The 16,559-nt window shown below is 34.4% G+C and overlaps 1 protein-coding gene across 3 annotated transcripts; it reads right to left on the reverse strand.

Annotated features, from left to right (window-relative positions):
* Window positions 1-7,326: 7,326 nt before the first annotated feature.
* LOC143046115 (5' exonuclease Apollo-like) lies at window positions 7,327-16,461 on the reverse strand. 3 transcript variants are annotated; one of them, XM_076219131.1, is made up of 2 exons: window positions 16,377-16,461; window positions 7,327-9,543 (listed from the first exon to the last, which is right to left on the reverse strand). In XM_076219131.1, exon 2 carries the CDS (start codon window positions 9,485-9,487, stop codon window positions 7,433-7,435), a length of 2,055 nt encoding a protein of 684 aa, XP_076075246.1. In that variant the 5' UTR covers window positions 9,488-9,543; window positions 16,377-16,461; the 3' UTR covers window positions 7,327-7,432. The 3 variants fall into 3 exon arrangements, with proteins under 3 accessions (XP_076075246.1, XP_076075232.1, XP_076075240.1); XM_076219117.1 differs by having other exon boundaries at window positions 16,373-16,455; XM_076219125.1 differs by having other exon boundaries at window positions 16,268-16,446.
* Window positions 16,462-16,559: the final 98 nt, after the last annotated feature.

Consider the following 16,559-nt stretch of genomic DNA (forward strand, 5'->3'; position numbering starts at 1 on the left):
ATTTACTTTTTATTCGGTCAATGAGTATGAATGTCGTTTTGGGGTGCGTGGACGCTGTCCGGTATTAATAGACGTCTTTTAATAAATCTAAAAACCTCATATTTTTGAAATAACAATAAATCTTTTTTTCTTTTTATGAATAAAAGTCTGACCAATAAATTTCAAATATGTCTCCAAATTCGTGGATTTGGGCAAATAATCGGTATAGTTTACTACCACAATTTGATATTATTTAATATTGTAATTTTCATTGTTATTGATAAATGTTATATCAGTATTGCAAATCTAATCCTGAATTCTGTCTATCCTATTTTTGGGATATTGTTTAAGAAATTCATATGTGACGTCACTTTGTGCGCTGATGGTTTTGGCAAACTCGGCTGTGAATTTTTATGTGCTGGTAGAGGTTTTTTATGTATCCGTTTTTATTATGTAGTTAGTCACCACTATGATTTTATCATGTAAATCTATTATAATTATAGTCATTTTATAAAGCATCACTGGTTGCAAAATTATGTATTATCCGAAATAGTAAGGATTTTCTTATTCCAGGCAGAAACCTTAGCCGTATTAGGCACAACTTTTTGGAACTTTTGGTCCTCAATGTACTTGTCTTAGCTTTCGAATATTTGTTTTCATCTGAGCGTCACTGGTAAGCCTTGTGTTGACGAAAGACGCGTTTGACGTATAAGTTTTTTTTAAAACCGGGTACCTTTTGTTAGCTATAATTGGAGTGTTTCTCTGTCCTATATGTTCTCTCATTTATTTGTATTGAAGTCCTGTCATATAATGTTGTCATTTAAATGTTATATTTAACATTGCCGTAGAAGCGGAAGGTTAGGCATGCCACAAAACCGGGTTCATCCCACCATTTTTTCTTAAAATGTCCTTTGCCAAGTCAGGAAAATGGCCATTGTTAAATTGTAATTCGTTTCTGTGTGTGTTAAATTTTAATGTTGTGTTTCTGTTGTGTCGTAGTTTTCCTCTTATATTTGATGTGTTTCCCTCAGTTTTAGTTTATAGTCCGAATTTGTTTTTTCTCAATCGATTTGTGAACTTCGAACAGCGGTTTACTACTGTTGCCTTTATTGGAGACATATTTGCAATTTATTGGTTAAACTGATTATTCATATACAGAAAACTTTGTGTTTAGCTTTTTTTAGTTTTCTTTAGTTTTTTAGTTTTCTATTTTGTGTCATGTTTACTATTGTTTTTCTGTTTGTCTTTTTCATTTTTAGCCATGGCGTTGTCAGTTTGTTTTAGATTTATGAGTTTGACTGTCCCTTTGGTATCTTTCGTCCCTCTTTTGTGATGTATTGTATAAATTAAAATATTCAAACAAATATCAAAATTTGTGTTTTCGCAATCCATTAAAAAAAAAAAAAACGCAATACAAGGGGAGTTAACTCTTTTCGTAAAAAATATATACTGGGCTGATATGATTTTTTTCAACTTTTATTCGTAGCTAGAAACAAATCGTTGACAAAATTTGTCCTTTTATTGTTCGTAAAACCTATTTTCCCACAATGTATTTCAAAATTCCATCTCATTAATTTTGATTATGCACACAAATGTGTTTTTTCATGAACAATCTGACCACATTTAGGCAACTTTAAAAGACTCGTAGTTTGGATATAATATTATGATTTCAGGTCCCCTCACGCATTCACGATGTCCTCAATCAGAACCGATCCCCTCACGCATGATATAATGAAAATATGAGGTTTTTAGATTTATTAAGATGTCGATCAACACCGGACAGCGTACACGCTGCCCAAAACGACATTCATATCCATTGACCGAATAAAAAGTAAATTTAATTTGAGGGTCTGTAATTAGAACCATTTCAAAATTTAAATGTCACTTTTTTAGGCAAATTCTCGTGCGGCAACTGATTTTGTAGGAGTTCAACTCCACGTACAACAGTAAATGATAAATGTATCTCTTCGTTAAAGTATTCACCACAGCATAGCATTCTCCGATTTTCAATTTTTTGATCAGTGGAATAAAAAATTGCGATTTAGAAATGTACATACCTTTCGAAGCGGTGACAATTACTTTACTCAAGCACAACCGGAAAATCCTCTCACGGTTTTCATTGCAGAACCAAATGTTCTGCGTGTGTAGATTACCAGCCGTGTATTGTATGCATTGTTAATTAGTTCTCGTCATGAACATGCATGAAATATTTACTACTGGATGTTATGAAGAAACCAACAATCTAGCCATCCTTTGTATGGTCTTTTATGAAGGTTTTTTTAAACTTACAAATAAAAGGCAAAGTAACACCTAATATAGATTGACTATCATACCAACAAATCTCAAAGACATTTCAATACCGTTTTAATTTGGTGATACATCAATGGCGGTTGGGCAATTAGTTTTATAGCCGCACAATTTTTTTTCAAGTAATCGTTAAATCTCATTTTTCTTAACTATATATCCTCCTTGCTTGATTGTCCGAACAAACGTTTATCCAGAAAAGTGCTACGAAATCAAAACGAAATCAAAGCGCTGTAAGCGCTGAAGGCAGTTCCCCAAAAACCAAGGCAAACGTTATTATAAAAACTGGCAATGTTGCTTCAGTTTATATATGGTTTAGGGGTGGGGATGTCAACCGTTTTCAAATTCTCAAACAGGAGGGGTGGGGTGACCCCCAGGGACTCCCCCTATATTTCATTTGATTTGTTATATTGTCCCATTCATGAATATATGTGGTTTAGGGGTGGGGATAACGACTGTTTCCAAGTTCTCAGACAGGAGGTGGCGGGTGACCCCCAGGGACCCCTATATTTCATTCGACCGTTTCAAGTTCTAAGGCAGGAGGGGGTGGAGTGACTCAAGGGACTTCCCCTTTATTTCATTCGATTTATTATATTGACCAATCCATGAATATATATGGTTTAGGGGTGGGGATCTCAACGGTTTCAAAGTTCCCAAACAGGAGGGGGTCGGGTGACCCCAAAGGACTCTCCCTTTATTTCATTTGATTTGTTATATTGTCCCATACATGAATATATATGGTTAGGGGTGGGGATTTCGACTGTTTCCAAGTCCTCAGACAGGAGGGGTCGGGGTACTCCCCCTATATTTCATTTGATTTGTTATATTGTCCCATACATGAATATATATGGTTTAGGGTAGGGATCTCGACCGTTTTCAAGTTTTCATACAGGAGGGGGTGGGGTGACTCCAAGAATGAAATTCAATTCTGAATATACAATTTATTAACACACATCTCAAATAAAAGGAATATCATGATTAACAATAATAACTTCTATCATAAGAATACTCTAAATTTCACTTCAAAGGTACGTAAATTTTTCTCTTCTAATTTGAAATTGCCGCCGGCTAACTTACATTTATTAATAACCTATTAATACACTACTGACGTATTTAATACGTATCGACGACAAACAATATTCCTACGACTTTTGCCATTTGGGAAATCTAAACTACTTGTCTTTAGAGATTTTCGGCGATTAAATATTTCATACAATTGTTCTTTGACATCTTAGCCAAAATCACAGGCGATAATAAACTACATAAAGATTCCTAATGAGCACTGCTTCCTATGTGCAACTTCAAAACTTTTGGGAGATTCGACGATCATTTAAGGTTTTTCTGGTTATATTTTCTGTAATCAAGAATTTGAAGTATGAAAAAGTGTTCAATTAGTTATGTGTAATCAGTGGCGGATGCAGGAATTTTCGAAAGGGGGGGTGCTAGCCCAGGGCAAAGGGGGGGGGGTGCAGGGGGGGTGCAAACATATGTCCCGATTCAAATGCATTGATCGGCCAAAATAAAGGGGGGGTGCGGACCCCCGGAACCCCCCCTCTGGATCCGCCACTGCTGTAACATAGTAGCCAGCTAGATAACAACAATGGCAAGTATTTCAGCATTTATTGGGTAGAACACAAATATAGGGTGCTCGCATAATGCAGCTTAATTTGTCCAGTAGTCAACGTTTTTATCTTATATACTAAATAATATTTGTTCAGTTCGGAAAATAGGATATGGTATACCAATTTGAAGGGGTCCACTATAGTGGAACTAAAAGATACTTTTATTTTAAAGCTAAATTTTGTTTAGAAAACGCCTCTTGTTCTAGTATTTACTACAGAATTTATAATTTAAATCAAGACAGCATTAAAACAATATATGTCTGACATTCAGAATGTAGCAGTTCAGAGGCTAAGTAGTATGAATATTTGACCTTACCCGATTGCCTTTAAAAGTGAACATGTTTAAGATCATCCCCTTCAGAAGATTAATAATATTTCCTTTTGATGGATAAACCTAAAACTCTTTTTACGTATTGGACCTGATCATCTATAGGCCGCCTTGTACTAAGAGTGAGGCGTGATTTTGTGATGAGTAACAACAGTAAAAACGTTGTTCCGTTGTTATTGGCTTTGTCAATTACGTGTACCGAAATAAACAATCTTTGATTGGTCGATTGATTGATGTTAACACAACTTTCAGCATTATTGTGCTTTCCCATGGCTGTTCTTTTTTTGTTGGTGAAGGAAGCCATCCACCTCTGAACCATCTTTGAGAACATGCAATGACAAGGTAGAGATTGAACATGGCCAAACTTTTCTAAATTCAACGGGCAATTACTCTAGAAAAACTCAATAAACAGGAACATTCTCCCCACATGCAAACTGTATATAAAACAAAAGTAACTGGGCAAGAACATCATTCCCACAGGAACATCTATGATTTAACAATGCACCCAGTATAACTCAGATGTATATAGGATGAGTTGCAACAATATAGTCTATCTGAAAAACCAAAAATTTTCTAACTTCAATGACCAATACATGTACTCTATAAAAATTCAACATTCTCAATGAACTTGGAACATCCTACCAACATGCACATGGATCTAACAATGTACCAACCTCCATTAAGATGGGAGGGAGGAGTATTGTCCATGTTGTCAATGTAAGTATGACATGAAGGTGTTTGACAAGGCATATCCTGCAAGCTTTATAAAGAAGAATGTGGCATTCTCAATACTTGAACATCTGAATATCTTGATCAAACCATATACAAAGTTTTGAGTGGATACAATAAAACATGTAAGAGTTGCAATCTTGCTAGTTTGATATTGAACAGGACCAAGATTTCTAAGTTGAAAGAGCTATACTATTTTTAATTAGATAGATGGGAACATTCTACCAACATTCACATCTAACAATGTGCTAAGTTTCATGAAATAGGAAATTAGGCCCATTATAGTGAATGTAGGTCCTGAAAAGGATTAAAGCTACCAAACTGACAGGTGCATAATTCTGGATTAACTAAACTTAAAACAAACTCCTTCACATGATCGTGTTACCATATCATGGTCAAACAATCTGCTAGGTATCAAGTGAATCAAACAAATGATAAGGAATTTGGATAGAGGGACAGACAGGCTTATTCTTATTTGCTGGGGAAATAAATATGTTTGTAGAACTAAACATAAAACTACAAACAACAAGAGTGCACACGCTGAAATGTCCTGCCTTCTTTACTAACTATTGATATTGTGTTGATTTAGTTCTAAATATAAAGATTTACTACAACTATCATATGAACTAAACATAATCCAAGAAAATAAGGTCAAAGGTTGGATCAACCAAACTGGAAATACATGTACACCTTACAATCATTCCATACACCAAATATGCTTTAAATATATATGCGTGTAGTTGACATATTGCCTATCTTAGAAACAAACTTAACCAGGAAAACTTTACATAGATCAATGAACTATGAAAATGAGGTCAAGGTCAGATGAACCCTGCCAGATAGACATGCATACCTTACAATCATTACATGCATTAAATACAAAAGTTAACCTTTTGCATATAGTATCTAAGAAACAAACTTAGTGGTTGTCGTTTGTTGCATATTTTTTTTTCTTCATTTTTTTAACATGAATTACACTTTGAGTTTTCTCTTTTAAATTGTTTTACATTTGTCATTTCAGGGCCTTTTATAGCTGACTATGCAGTATGGGTTTTGCTCATTGTTGAAGGCTGTACAGTGACCAATAGTTGTTAATTTCTGAGTCATTTTGGTTTCTTGTGGAGAGTTTTCTTATTGGCAATTATACCATCTTCTTTTTTGTATTAACAAGGAAAACTTAAGATTGACCAATGAACCACAGGCACTTGTCTAAGAAAAAAATTCTTATATAAAAAAAAATTCTGAGACAAGTGCCTGTGCAATGAACCATGAAAATGTGGTAATGGTCTGGTGATAATTGACAGACAGACATAAACACCTTTCAATCATTCCATTCACCAATTATAGTTGACCTATTGCTAAAAGTATTAGAAAAAAGACAAAAAAACGAAAACATTGACCAAATAAACCGTAAAAATGAGGTCAAGGGGTCAAGGTCAAATTAAACATGCCAGATGGACATGTTCATCATTTGACCAAATAAACCGTAAAAATGAGGTCAAGGGGTCAAGGTCAAATTAAACATGCCAGATGGACATGTTCATCATAAAATATTTTCATACACCAAATACAGTTAATTTGTTTTATACACTAACAGTATAAGAAAAACAGACCAAAACACAAAAACTTAACATTAACCACTGAACCATGAAAATGAGGTCAAGATCAGATGACACCTACCAGATGTACATGTACACCTAACAATCATTCCATACACCAAACATAGCAGACCTATTGCATACAGCATTAGAAGAATAGAACATAACACCAATAATTAACTCTAACAGCTTAACCATCAAAATGAGGTCAAGGTCAGATGAAACCTGTTAGTTTGACATGTACACTTTTAATACACTCATTCCATACACCAAAAATATTAACCTTGTTCAATAATCCATGAAATGAGGTCTAGGTCAAGTGAAAACTGTCTGAAGGGCATTAGGACCTTGCAAGGTTCGCACATACAAAATATAGCTATCATTATACTCATGATAAGAGAGATATATTAAAAATACTAAAAAGCTGAAAAAAAAATTCGCGTAGTCACTGAACATGAAAATCAGGTCAAGGACAACAGACAGACAGAAACTTCATAACATAAGGCATCTATATAAAAAGGATGAAGGATCTAGGTATTCTACCTTCTAAAATATTGCGCTTTCAAGAAGTTAGTTAACCCTGCCACCGCCCCTGGATAACTATCCCTATGTCAAGCTTTCTGTGACAAAAGACACAGGCTTGACAATGACACATGTCTATACCAAATATAAAACTTAATATTACCTTGAGTATTGACCAATTGCGATCTGCCATCCACAACTTTAAAAAAACAAAACAAATTTGTCTGTGCTGTCAAAGTTGCACTACGATAGTAAAGTTGTATATTATAAATTAAATAAATACAATGTAATATATAGTAGAAATTAAACATGGCATATAAGACCATAATAAAACATTTGTTAAAAATAATTCACAATACTGTTCTAGCTTTCTTTGATGGAGTTATAAAACTGTCCTCATCTGAAAGTCTCTTCCCCTTTTTACATTTTGTATGGTTTTTATTGGTATGTTGCTGTGTAATTGGAATTAAACATAGATCCAGAGAAGTAGATGCTTTCCTTTTCATATTGAGAGGTTTAAGAGGAATTAGCTTTACTTTAACAGAAGCTGGAATGTTATTATTGTATAACAGACTGGATTTGTCCATACAATAGTTTGTTTCTGGTAGTGAAAAAGATGTGTCATTTCCTGGACAAACTATTTCTTCTGTATATTGACATGATTGATGGGTAACAGGTGAATTTGTCACAGTGATAGCAGATCTGAACCATGTATCTAGTTTCTCTTGTCCTTGGTTTGATTTGGTTTTAGTAAAGGTATTATCATCTAGTTTTGAACTAGTTTGTATACCAACAGTATGACTATCTATAGTACTATCTGAAACACACTTTTCAACAGAATCATTACACTTTAATAAATCTTTATGTGAATGAGTATTTGCTTGGCCTGCACCATCTTGAAATAATATATATTTGTCACATATGGGTCCTTCTTGGTTTGAGGTATTTAATGTTGGTTCAATCTGATCACTTCTTTTATCAGATATTTCATTTCTTTTATTAGTTGTGTCTGGTGAACAATTATAATCTGCATTAACATTTGATTCTCCATAACCTAATTTCATTTCTGTCAACTTTGTCATCGGTTTATCATTATCAATTGTTGATTTTGAAACTTGATCATATCTTACATCAATTTTATTGTCTAAGAGATTTGATTTGGACTTTGGCACTTTCTTAAAAGATCTTTTCATTTTTTCCAACTGATTTTCAAATTCTTGTGCAGATTCATTCAGTTGAGATTTCTGTGGAGAATCAAAAACCACACCTAAAGAGACGGAAGTTTTCTTCTTCAATAATGGTATTTTGCAGCCTTGTTTTTTTTGTCTAGATACTTTCCTCATGTATTTAGTCATAGGCAAAGACATAAACCTCTTAACAGATTTTGGAATTGTAAACTTTACACTTTCCTCTTTTGATAAATATTTATTAAGGCAAGATAAATCTGAACGTTCAGACAGTTTACCAAATATTCCACTTCTTGGCCTTTCATTGACAACTGGATAAATGTATTTGGGTTTAACTCTTTCTACAAATGTGCATATCTCTGCATAGCTGGAATGGTCAGAATACGGTACTATATGGACGTTAGGTATACCTTCATATGGAATACAACCTAGACCAGTATACAAAGAACTTGGTAAAATCACCAAGGTTGGTTCATATTCATTCCAACCAATAATGTTTGATTTGTTAACTGTATGAAATGGTACAACTCTTATTTTACACTCTTTGTCTTCAATACAAAACACGTTGGGCAGACCAAGAATTTCTGCTGTTCTATACATAGAACTTGGAACAGAAATCCATTCTTGAGTTCTTTGGGCAATTCTAACTAATAAGTCCTCTTTACCTAAATTTCTCATTCCAATTATTATTCGATGATCTTTATGCTCTTGAACCAATTTGATAAGTTTCTCTACAGCTTCCTCTCGTGTTGGAAAAATACATTCAGGTGAACAATAAGTATTGTCTAAATATAGAATATCAATGTCAGAGCAATTGAATAATGGAGTATCTTCAAACATTAAATCGCAATAACGAAAATCACCAGTATATAAAACTTTACCAAAGTATCCTTCAAAGAGAAACATAGCAGAACCTGGACAGTGATTTGCATCAATCACACTTACAACCATTTGTTCCTGCTTCTCATCATCTAAATAGATTATACTACTACTTCCTGTCTCAAGGATATTTACAAGGTCATCTTTAATTCCATACTTCTCAGTCAGTAGTTTTGATGTAATTGCAGAGCAGTAAATGTTGTATTGCCATGATGAGGACAGTCCTACTGTATGGTCACCATGGAGATGAGTCAAGAAGAAAAACTTTGCAGACGGACAATCCCTTTTCTTCCAGAAGTCCACAGCAATTGGTGTCCCAGGTATGATATGCCCATTCATTGCTCTTTTGCCCTCAGTACTATTTCATCATTTTAAGGAATTGCTGAAGTTCATTGCTGAAAAATATTAAAAATTAACCTTATATATTTCTCATATAGATATGTTCTGCCTTTTTGTAATGTTGGTAGTATAATGCAAATACTGAAAATGGCAAACATGAAAACTGATGTGTGGTATGCATTTTCATAAGCATTGGGATTTTATATTTTCAAGCAGTTTATTTGGTTAATTAACTTTGCCTGTTTTGCATATTTTTCATGTTCACTGGCAACCTGCCCTTTTCAAATTCTAGCTAGAGCACTGAAACACCATTGACTTATCATAAGTGGTGCCCTTTACACTAGAACTAAATCACAAACTTTAAATTATAAACAATGTAAAAATTTCAAAGTCAATGAACCATGATGAGGTGATTGGGGTCATATCAACTCCATGAAAAAGAGACTTACAAAAGCTAATAAAACTTAAGGAAATATCAAGGAGTGATTTCTCTAAAACAGATCTAAGAACAAACTCATTCATGTAAACTAAGTAAAATTTTTAAAAAGTCAATAGACCATGAATGAGGGGACAGGGCCATATACATGTAATCTCCATGGAAATGATATGTGCCAATGCTACTACAACTGCATACCAATTATCATTGACCTCCGTACCACTACATGTACCACAACATGTAGTGGTTCCCTATAAACTGACATTATCACAAACTAAAAGTAAAATAGCAAAAATTCTGAACATTCGAGTAAAATTCTAAAACACCATTACACCATTTACATGTAAAGTTAGCAAAAATTTAAAAGTTAATAGACTATGACTGATGATGTGGCCAAATAATTTCCATGGAAATAGCATTGACATACCACTAGTGGTCCACATAAACAGTCCTAATCACAAACTAATACATAATTGTTGACAGAACGGTAGTAGCCTCAACCATCTGTAACAGCATACCTTAGCCTTTCTTTTTGACTCAGTCAAGTTGAGACAATATATAACATTTGTTTAAATAAAGCAAAAGTATGGTAATGCAATTTTCTGGTTTTCTATACATCTGTTGTTTTTTTTTGAATGATTGTAAATGTCTTCTGACATTGAACAATTAGGCCTCACGGTCATAAAACTTTCAAGCATGATTTTTGTACTCAGACTCGAAAATCAACCAATCAAATTGCTGGATTTCATGTTTTGAGCATAATTTTTGTGCTCAGAGCACTAAGCAAAGTTTTATGCCTTCAAGGCCAGGTTTTACTGTGGTTTAATACCAAATTCATTTTGACACAGTAAATGTATGGGAAAGTGCATATTTTGGAAATTGTCTGTGCAAATTAAACATAGAATCATCAACTCTTTGGATAATTTGACCCATTGCAAAAATTGGATAAACAGATGATTGGATAAACTAATAACAAACCATACACAGTGAATTATCAGAGATGTGCCTCTTTTCCTCAAGTTTAGAAGATTTGCATTGTTTAACACCTACATAGTACATGTCAGCCTGGTGGCAGACCTTTATACATCACCCACTAGCATGATTAGGATTAAACTACTTTTAATAAGTGGGGTAAGTGGGCAGACCTTAATTTATCTGTATTTAACTACTTTTCAAGGCAAGTTGATAGGCTAAATTTAACTGTTAATAGATACTAGGATTTTGTAGACGTCATCAGTGACACCCCAAACAAACTAGAGGCTCTAAAGAGCCTGTGTCGCTCACCTTGGTCTATGTGCATATTAAAAAAAAGACAGATGGTTTCATGACAAAATTGTGTTTTGGTGATGGTGATGTGTTTGAAGATCTTACTTTACTGAGCATTGTTTCTGCTTGCAATTATCTCTATCTATAATTAACAAGTAGTTACGGAGGAAAGTATTTTGTATGAAAATTGTTAAAATTTACTATAAAGGGCAATAACTCCTTAAGGGGTCAATTGACCACTTTGTCCATGCTGACTTATTTGTAGATCGTACTTTGCTGTACATTATTGCTGTTTACAGTTTATCTCTATCTGTAATAATATTGAAGATAATAACTAAAAGCTGCAATATTTTCTCAAGATTACCAATTCATTGGGTAGCAATCCAACAACTGGTTGCCTGATTGGTCTAAAAATTTCAGGGCAGATAGTTCATGGCATTATAAACAATTTTATCCCATCACAGTTGCTTTAGATGCTTTGGTTTCAGAGATATGAGCCAAAAACGGCATTTTACACTATGTACTATTAGGAGCCATGTCGGCCATCTTAGTTCGCAGGCGAGGTCATCAGACACATTTTTTAACTAGATACCAACTTCGTACTTAAGTTGGCCTTTTTAACTTTTTTGGATTCGAGCGTCACTGATGAGTCTTTTGTAGACAAAACGTGTGTCTGGCGTATATATACTAAATTTAATCCTGGTATCTATGATGAGTTTATTTACAACCACTGGGTCGATGCCACTGCTGGTGGAGATTTATTTCCCTGAGGGTATCACAAGCCCAGTAGTCAGCACTTTTTGTGCTGACATGAATTGTCATTGATATGGTTATATTTATAAATTTACTGTTTACAAATTTTTGAATTTTTTGAAATACTAAGGCTTTTCTACCTCAGGCATAGATAACCTTAGCTGTATTTGGCAAAACTTTTAGGAATTTTGGTCCTCAATGCTCTTCAACTTTGTACTTTATTTGGCCTTTTTAACTTTTTTTGGATTTGAGCGTCACTGACGAGTCTTTTTTAGACGAAATGCGCTTCTGGCGTATATACTAAATTTAGTCCTGGTATCTATGATGAGTTTATTAATGATGATTGTGGACAAGTTAAATTTGTCTCATTAGTTTCAATGAAGAAGATTTTTGTAAAAGATAACAAAAATTTAAAAAAATTGTTAAAAATTGACTATAAACAATGATAAAGGGCAATAACTCCATAATTTTAGCCATGTTGACCTATTTGTAGATCTTACTTTGGTGAACATTATTGCTGTTTACAGATTATCTCTATCTATACTAAAATTCAAGATAATAACCAAAAATGGCTTGCAAAATTTCATTAAAATTACCAAAATTCAGCAACCCAACAACCAATTGTCTGATTCATCTGAAAATTTCAGGGCAGATAGATCTTGACCTGATAAACAATTTTACCCCCGTCAGATTTGCTCTAAATGCTTTGGTTTTTGAGTTATAAGCCAAAAACTGCATTTTACCCCTATGTTCTATTTTTAGCCGTGGCAGCCATCTTTATTTGATGGCTGGGTCACCGGACACATTTTTTAAACTAGATACCCTAAAGATGATTGTGGCCAAGTTTGGATTAATTTGGCCCAGTAGTTTCAGAGGAGAAGATTTTTGTAAACGATAACTAAGATTTACGAAAAATTGTAAAAAATTAACTATAAAGGGCAATAACTCCTAAAGGGGTATGCTGACTTATTTGTAAATCTTACTTTGCTGAACATTATCGCTGTTTACAGTTTATCTCTATCTTTAATAATATTCAAGATAATAACCAAAAACAGCAAAATTTCCTTAAAATTACTAATTCAGGGGCAGCAACCCAACAACGGGTTGTCCGATTCATCTGCAAATTTCAGGGCAGATAGATGTTGACCTGATAAACAATTTAACCCCCATGTCAGATTTGCTCTAAATGCTTTGGTTTTTGAGTTATAAGCCAAAAACTGCATTTTACCCCTATGTTCTATTTTTAGCCATGGCAGCCATCTTAGTTGGTTGGCCGGGTCACCAGACACATTTTTTAAACTAGATACCCCAATGATGATTGTGGCCAAGTTTGGTTTAATTTGGCCCAATAGTTTCAGAGGAGAAGATTTTTGTAAAGACGCCGGACGCAAAGTGATGGGAAAAGCAGTTCACTTGGCCCTTTGGGCCAGGTGAGCTAAAAAGCCAAATAAAATATGAAATTGAATTTATTCTTTTTAGTAAGTTGGGAGAGTTTGAAGAAAGTGGGACATATTTGTTTGGGTTGATTTGGCAAAAGGATGAGTTGGTCAGGGCTGTACCTGGAATGACAGAATAACACCATTATTATTTGAATAACGCTTGTAATGACCGAATAACACTTGAAATTTTAATATTAGCGCATATTGGTACTTTTAAACACTGATTATTAAACAATAGTATATTGTAAATGTATTTTAAAACTTCAAAAATGATATAGAAAACAGAGGGATGTAAAGGGGATATATTTTATGTATCTGCACGGGAGAACGCGAAATAAAATTGCTATTTCACAATGAACAAACAATTAAAAATGTCTTGCACATTGATCTTTTTACCGATTTCACAAAACACGGTGAATAAGGCACATGAAATAAAAATGGCAAAACAGGTTGCACGAAAATAACCCTTTACCACCCATGTCAAAGCAGCAATCGTAACTACTCGGCCATTCTCGCTACGCAGTACAATAGCCTCGTATGCACTACGGAGAAATTCTTCTTAAATTGTTGGCCGGAATTGTAGTGATCCGCGACACAAAGAAGTTCTATCCTCCAGGTGGCGCTATAATTTCTTCGTGCAACCAGAAAGGCCGAGTTGTTCCGATTGGTCAAAGCAGGTAAGTTCATAAAGATTATTATAAATATAGTGTGTACATCCAACATCATGGCGACCAAGGAAAACACATAGTGGCAATGATGGATGTACACTATATGACTATGTTTATAATGATCTTAATGAACTTTCCTGATTGCTGTAAATCATTTTTAAGTTATTAAATGTACTTATATTATAATATTGTAGTAACCATGGTAACGTAGCTGTGAGATCGAAGCGCAGCCTCTCAGGCTAAAATCGCGCTTTTTCTATGCTGTCACTACTATGGTACAGCAACCTTTGCGATCTTACTACCACCTCATACCTGTCAACCTCTGAAAATGAAAAGTCAGGTCATGACCTGCATTGAGAAAAAAAATCTCAGGTCATAACGCGTACAACATTTTGCGGGCTCAATTGAAGAACAAAAATATGTTTACATATAATTTATATAGTCAATATGTATATGAAACAGTTAGAACATGTATACAAGTTTATTTCAGACTATTGTTATATTCCATAGTAGCAGACTTGGCATTCTTAAAAAGAACTGCACTTGGTTTCAGTTCATAGCAATGCAAATGTGTATTCATTTTACAAGAAAGAAGAGCACACAGTGTATCCTTATTAAGATCAGCCCTAAACTCTGTAGCTATTTTCTTTACTAAAGAAAATGCCCTCTCACTGTCTGCATTGCTGTTTGGCAAAACTGTAATGTTTTAGCAAGTTTTGACAAAACAAAAAATCTTGGCTTGTTAAGAAAAATGTCATGCAACTTGAACATTTCTCCCCAAAATGTACCAATGTCAGTTTCAGGGGAAGTGCAAAGTGGAAGTTCATCTAATAAAATATCGTTACGTAGCTCAGGTAAACAGTCCTACATTTTGACTTTTGGTTACATTGAAAAAGACCGATAAAACCGAAGGTCGTATTACTTCTAAATACCGGAAACAATTCCGGTCAGAAATCCGGGTGAAACGGGTAATGTTAGAAATTCCCGGGACCCCCCGGGTTAAGAAAAACTCCCGGGTGAGAGGTGAAAATAACGGGTGTCACCCGCAAAAAACGGGTGAGTTGACAGGTATGGTGCCACCTTACTGCTCTCTCTAGACACTACGCTTCTACTACTACCTGGTTTTGCCAAAACCGCACTATGATTGTTTTAAACATGTTCAAAGTTGGCTTAGCTCATCACGATCATGAAGACCTCACAACGACCGTACTATGACTTTACTGCAATCTACATGAGCACACTATGTCTATGATCATCAAAATTTGCATTTTTTTCACAGATCATAGTGTGATCATGGACTAGTGTGACTGCGGTATAAGCCTTATGTGTCCCTGACTTTAGCCTTTAAGGTTAGGGTTCCATTTTGTTAGAGTAAGCTATAGTTTACTATTTATACTTTTATGCAAATTATGGTTTGGGACCCCAGTATCAGGTCCGTTCGCGCCCAATATACTTTCGCACCCTACACGTTCGCACCTCGCACGTTCGCACCCAAGGTCCGTTCGCACTCTACTCGTTCGCACCCAATTTTAATTCAAATTCCAGTTGAATAATTGGAAAATCATCATTGTTTTTTTTTAATTGCTTTCGTGTAAATACTGAATGTATTTATAGCTTGGTATGAGTAAAAGATTGAAGATAAGTGAAAAACACAAAATATAATTGGTTTTTAACAGCTGGGTCCCTTTGATCTGAAACAATGAAACAATAAAATATAGCAATACAATATTATAACCAAAATATGATAAAATTTAATCAACACACACAAAAAAAAACGTAGTCAGAATCTCACTTCATTTTGAAACAAGTCAATGAAACAAAGTTATAGCAATACACTAACCAAAACATGATAAAGAGTTATTCAACACAAAATAAAACGTTGACAGAATCCCACTTTATTTAGAAAGGAATATCATTATTTTAACAATACACTATCCAATACATGATTAAGATTTATTCAACACAAAAAAAATGCTGTATCACTTTATTTTCAGACAATGAAAACAATAATACTTATAAGAATATTACTTGATTACAAAGTTAAAATTGGGCGCGAACATGTAGGGTGCGAACGGACTTTGATGCGAACATGTAGGGTGCGAAAGTGAAAGGGGGCGAACATGAGTGGGTGCGAACGTGAATGGGCGCGAACGGACCCGGATTCTGGGACCCCTGACCTGTCACTGTCAGGCTGTCTAACAAAAACAATCTGATTTACCCTTGCTGGCCTTTAATTGCTAGATCGTTTTTTTTTTAATTTCCTCTAGGTTGACTATTAGCTATATAGACGTGCAGTTATTTTGATACAAGGGAAAATGAATACCAACTATGTCTTTTGTATGAACAATTCGAATGGAATGGATTTCTTATTTTTGTATCTTCCGCTCCATCTTGAGAACGTGCTAAATAAATTCTTTCCATCCCGATCGCTCTTAAAAATGTTCATTATATTTCTAAATATTTTCAAAAGTCAAATAAGAAACAAAGAGACTGCCAGTATAATAACTTAA

This window comes from Mytilus galloprovincialis, chromosome 1, assembly GCF_965363235.1.
Source record: "Mytilus galloprovincialis chromosome 1, xbMytGall1.hap1.1, whole genome shotgun sequence".
NCBI classification, from domain to species: domain Eukaryota; kingdom Metazoa; phylum Mollusca; class Bivalvia; order Mytilida; family Mytilidae; genus Mytilus; species Mytilus galloprovincialis.

Coding starts and splice junctions, on each gene's coding strand:
- LOC143046115 (XM_076219131.1), bottom strand. CDS start 9,487: ATGAATGGGCATATCATACCTGGGACACCAATTGCTGTGGACTTCTGG.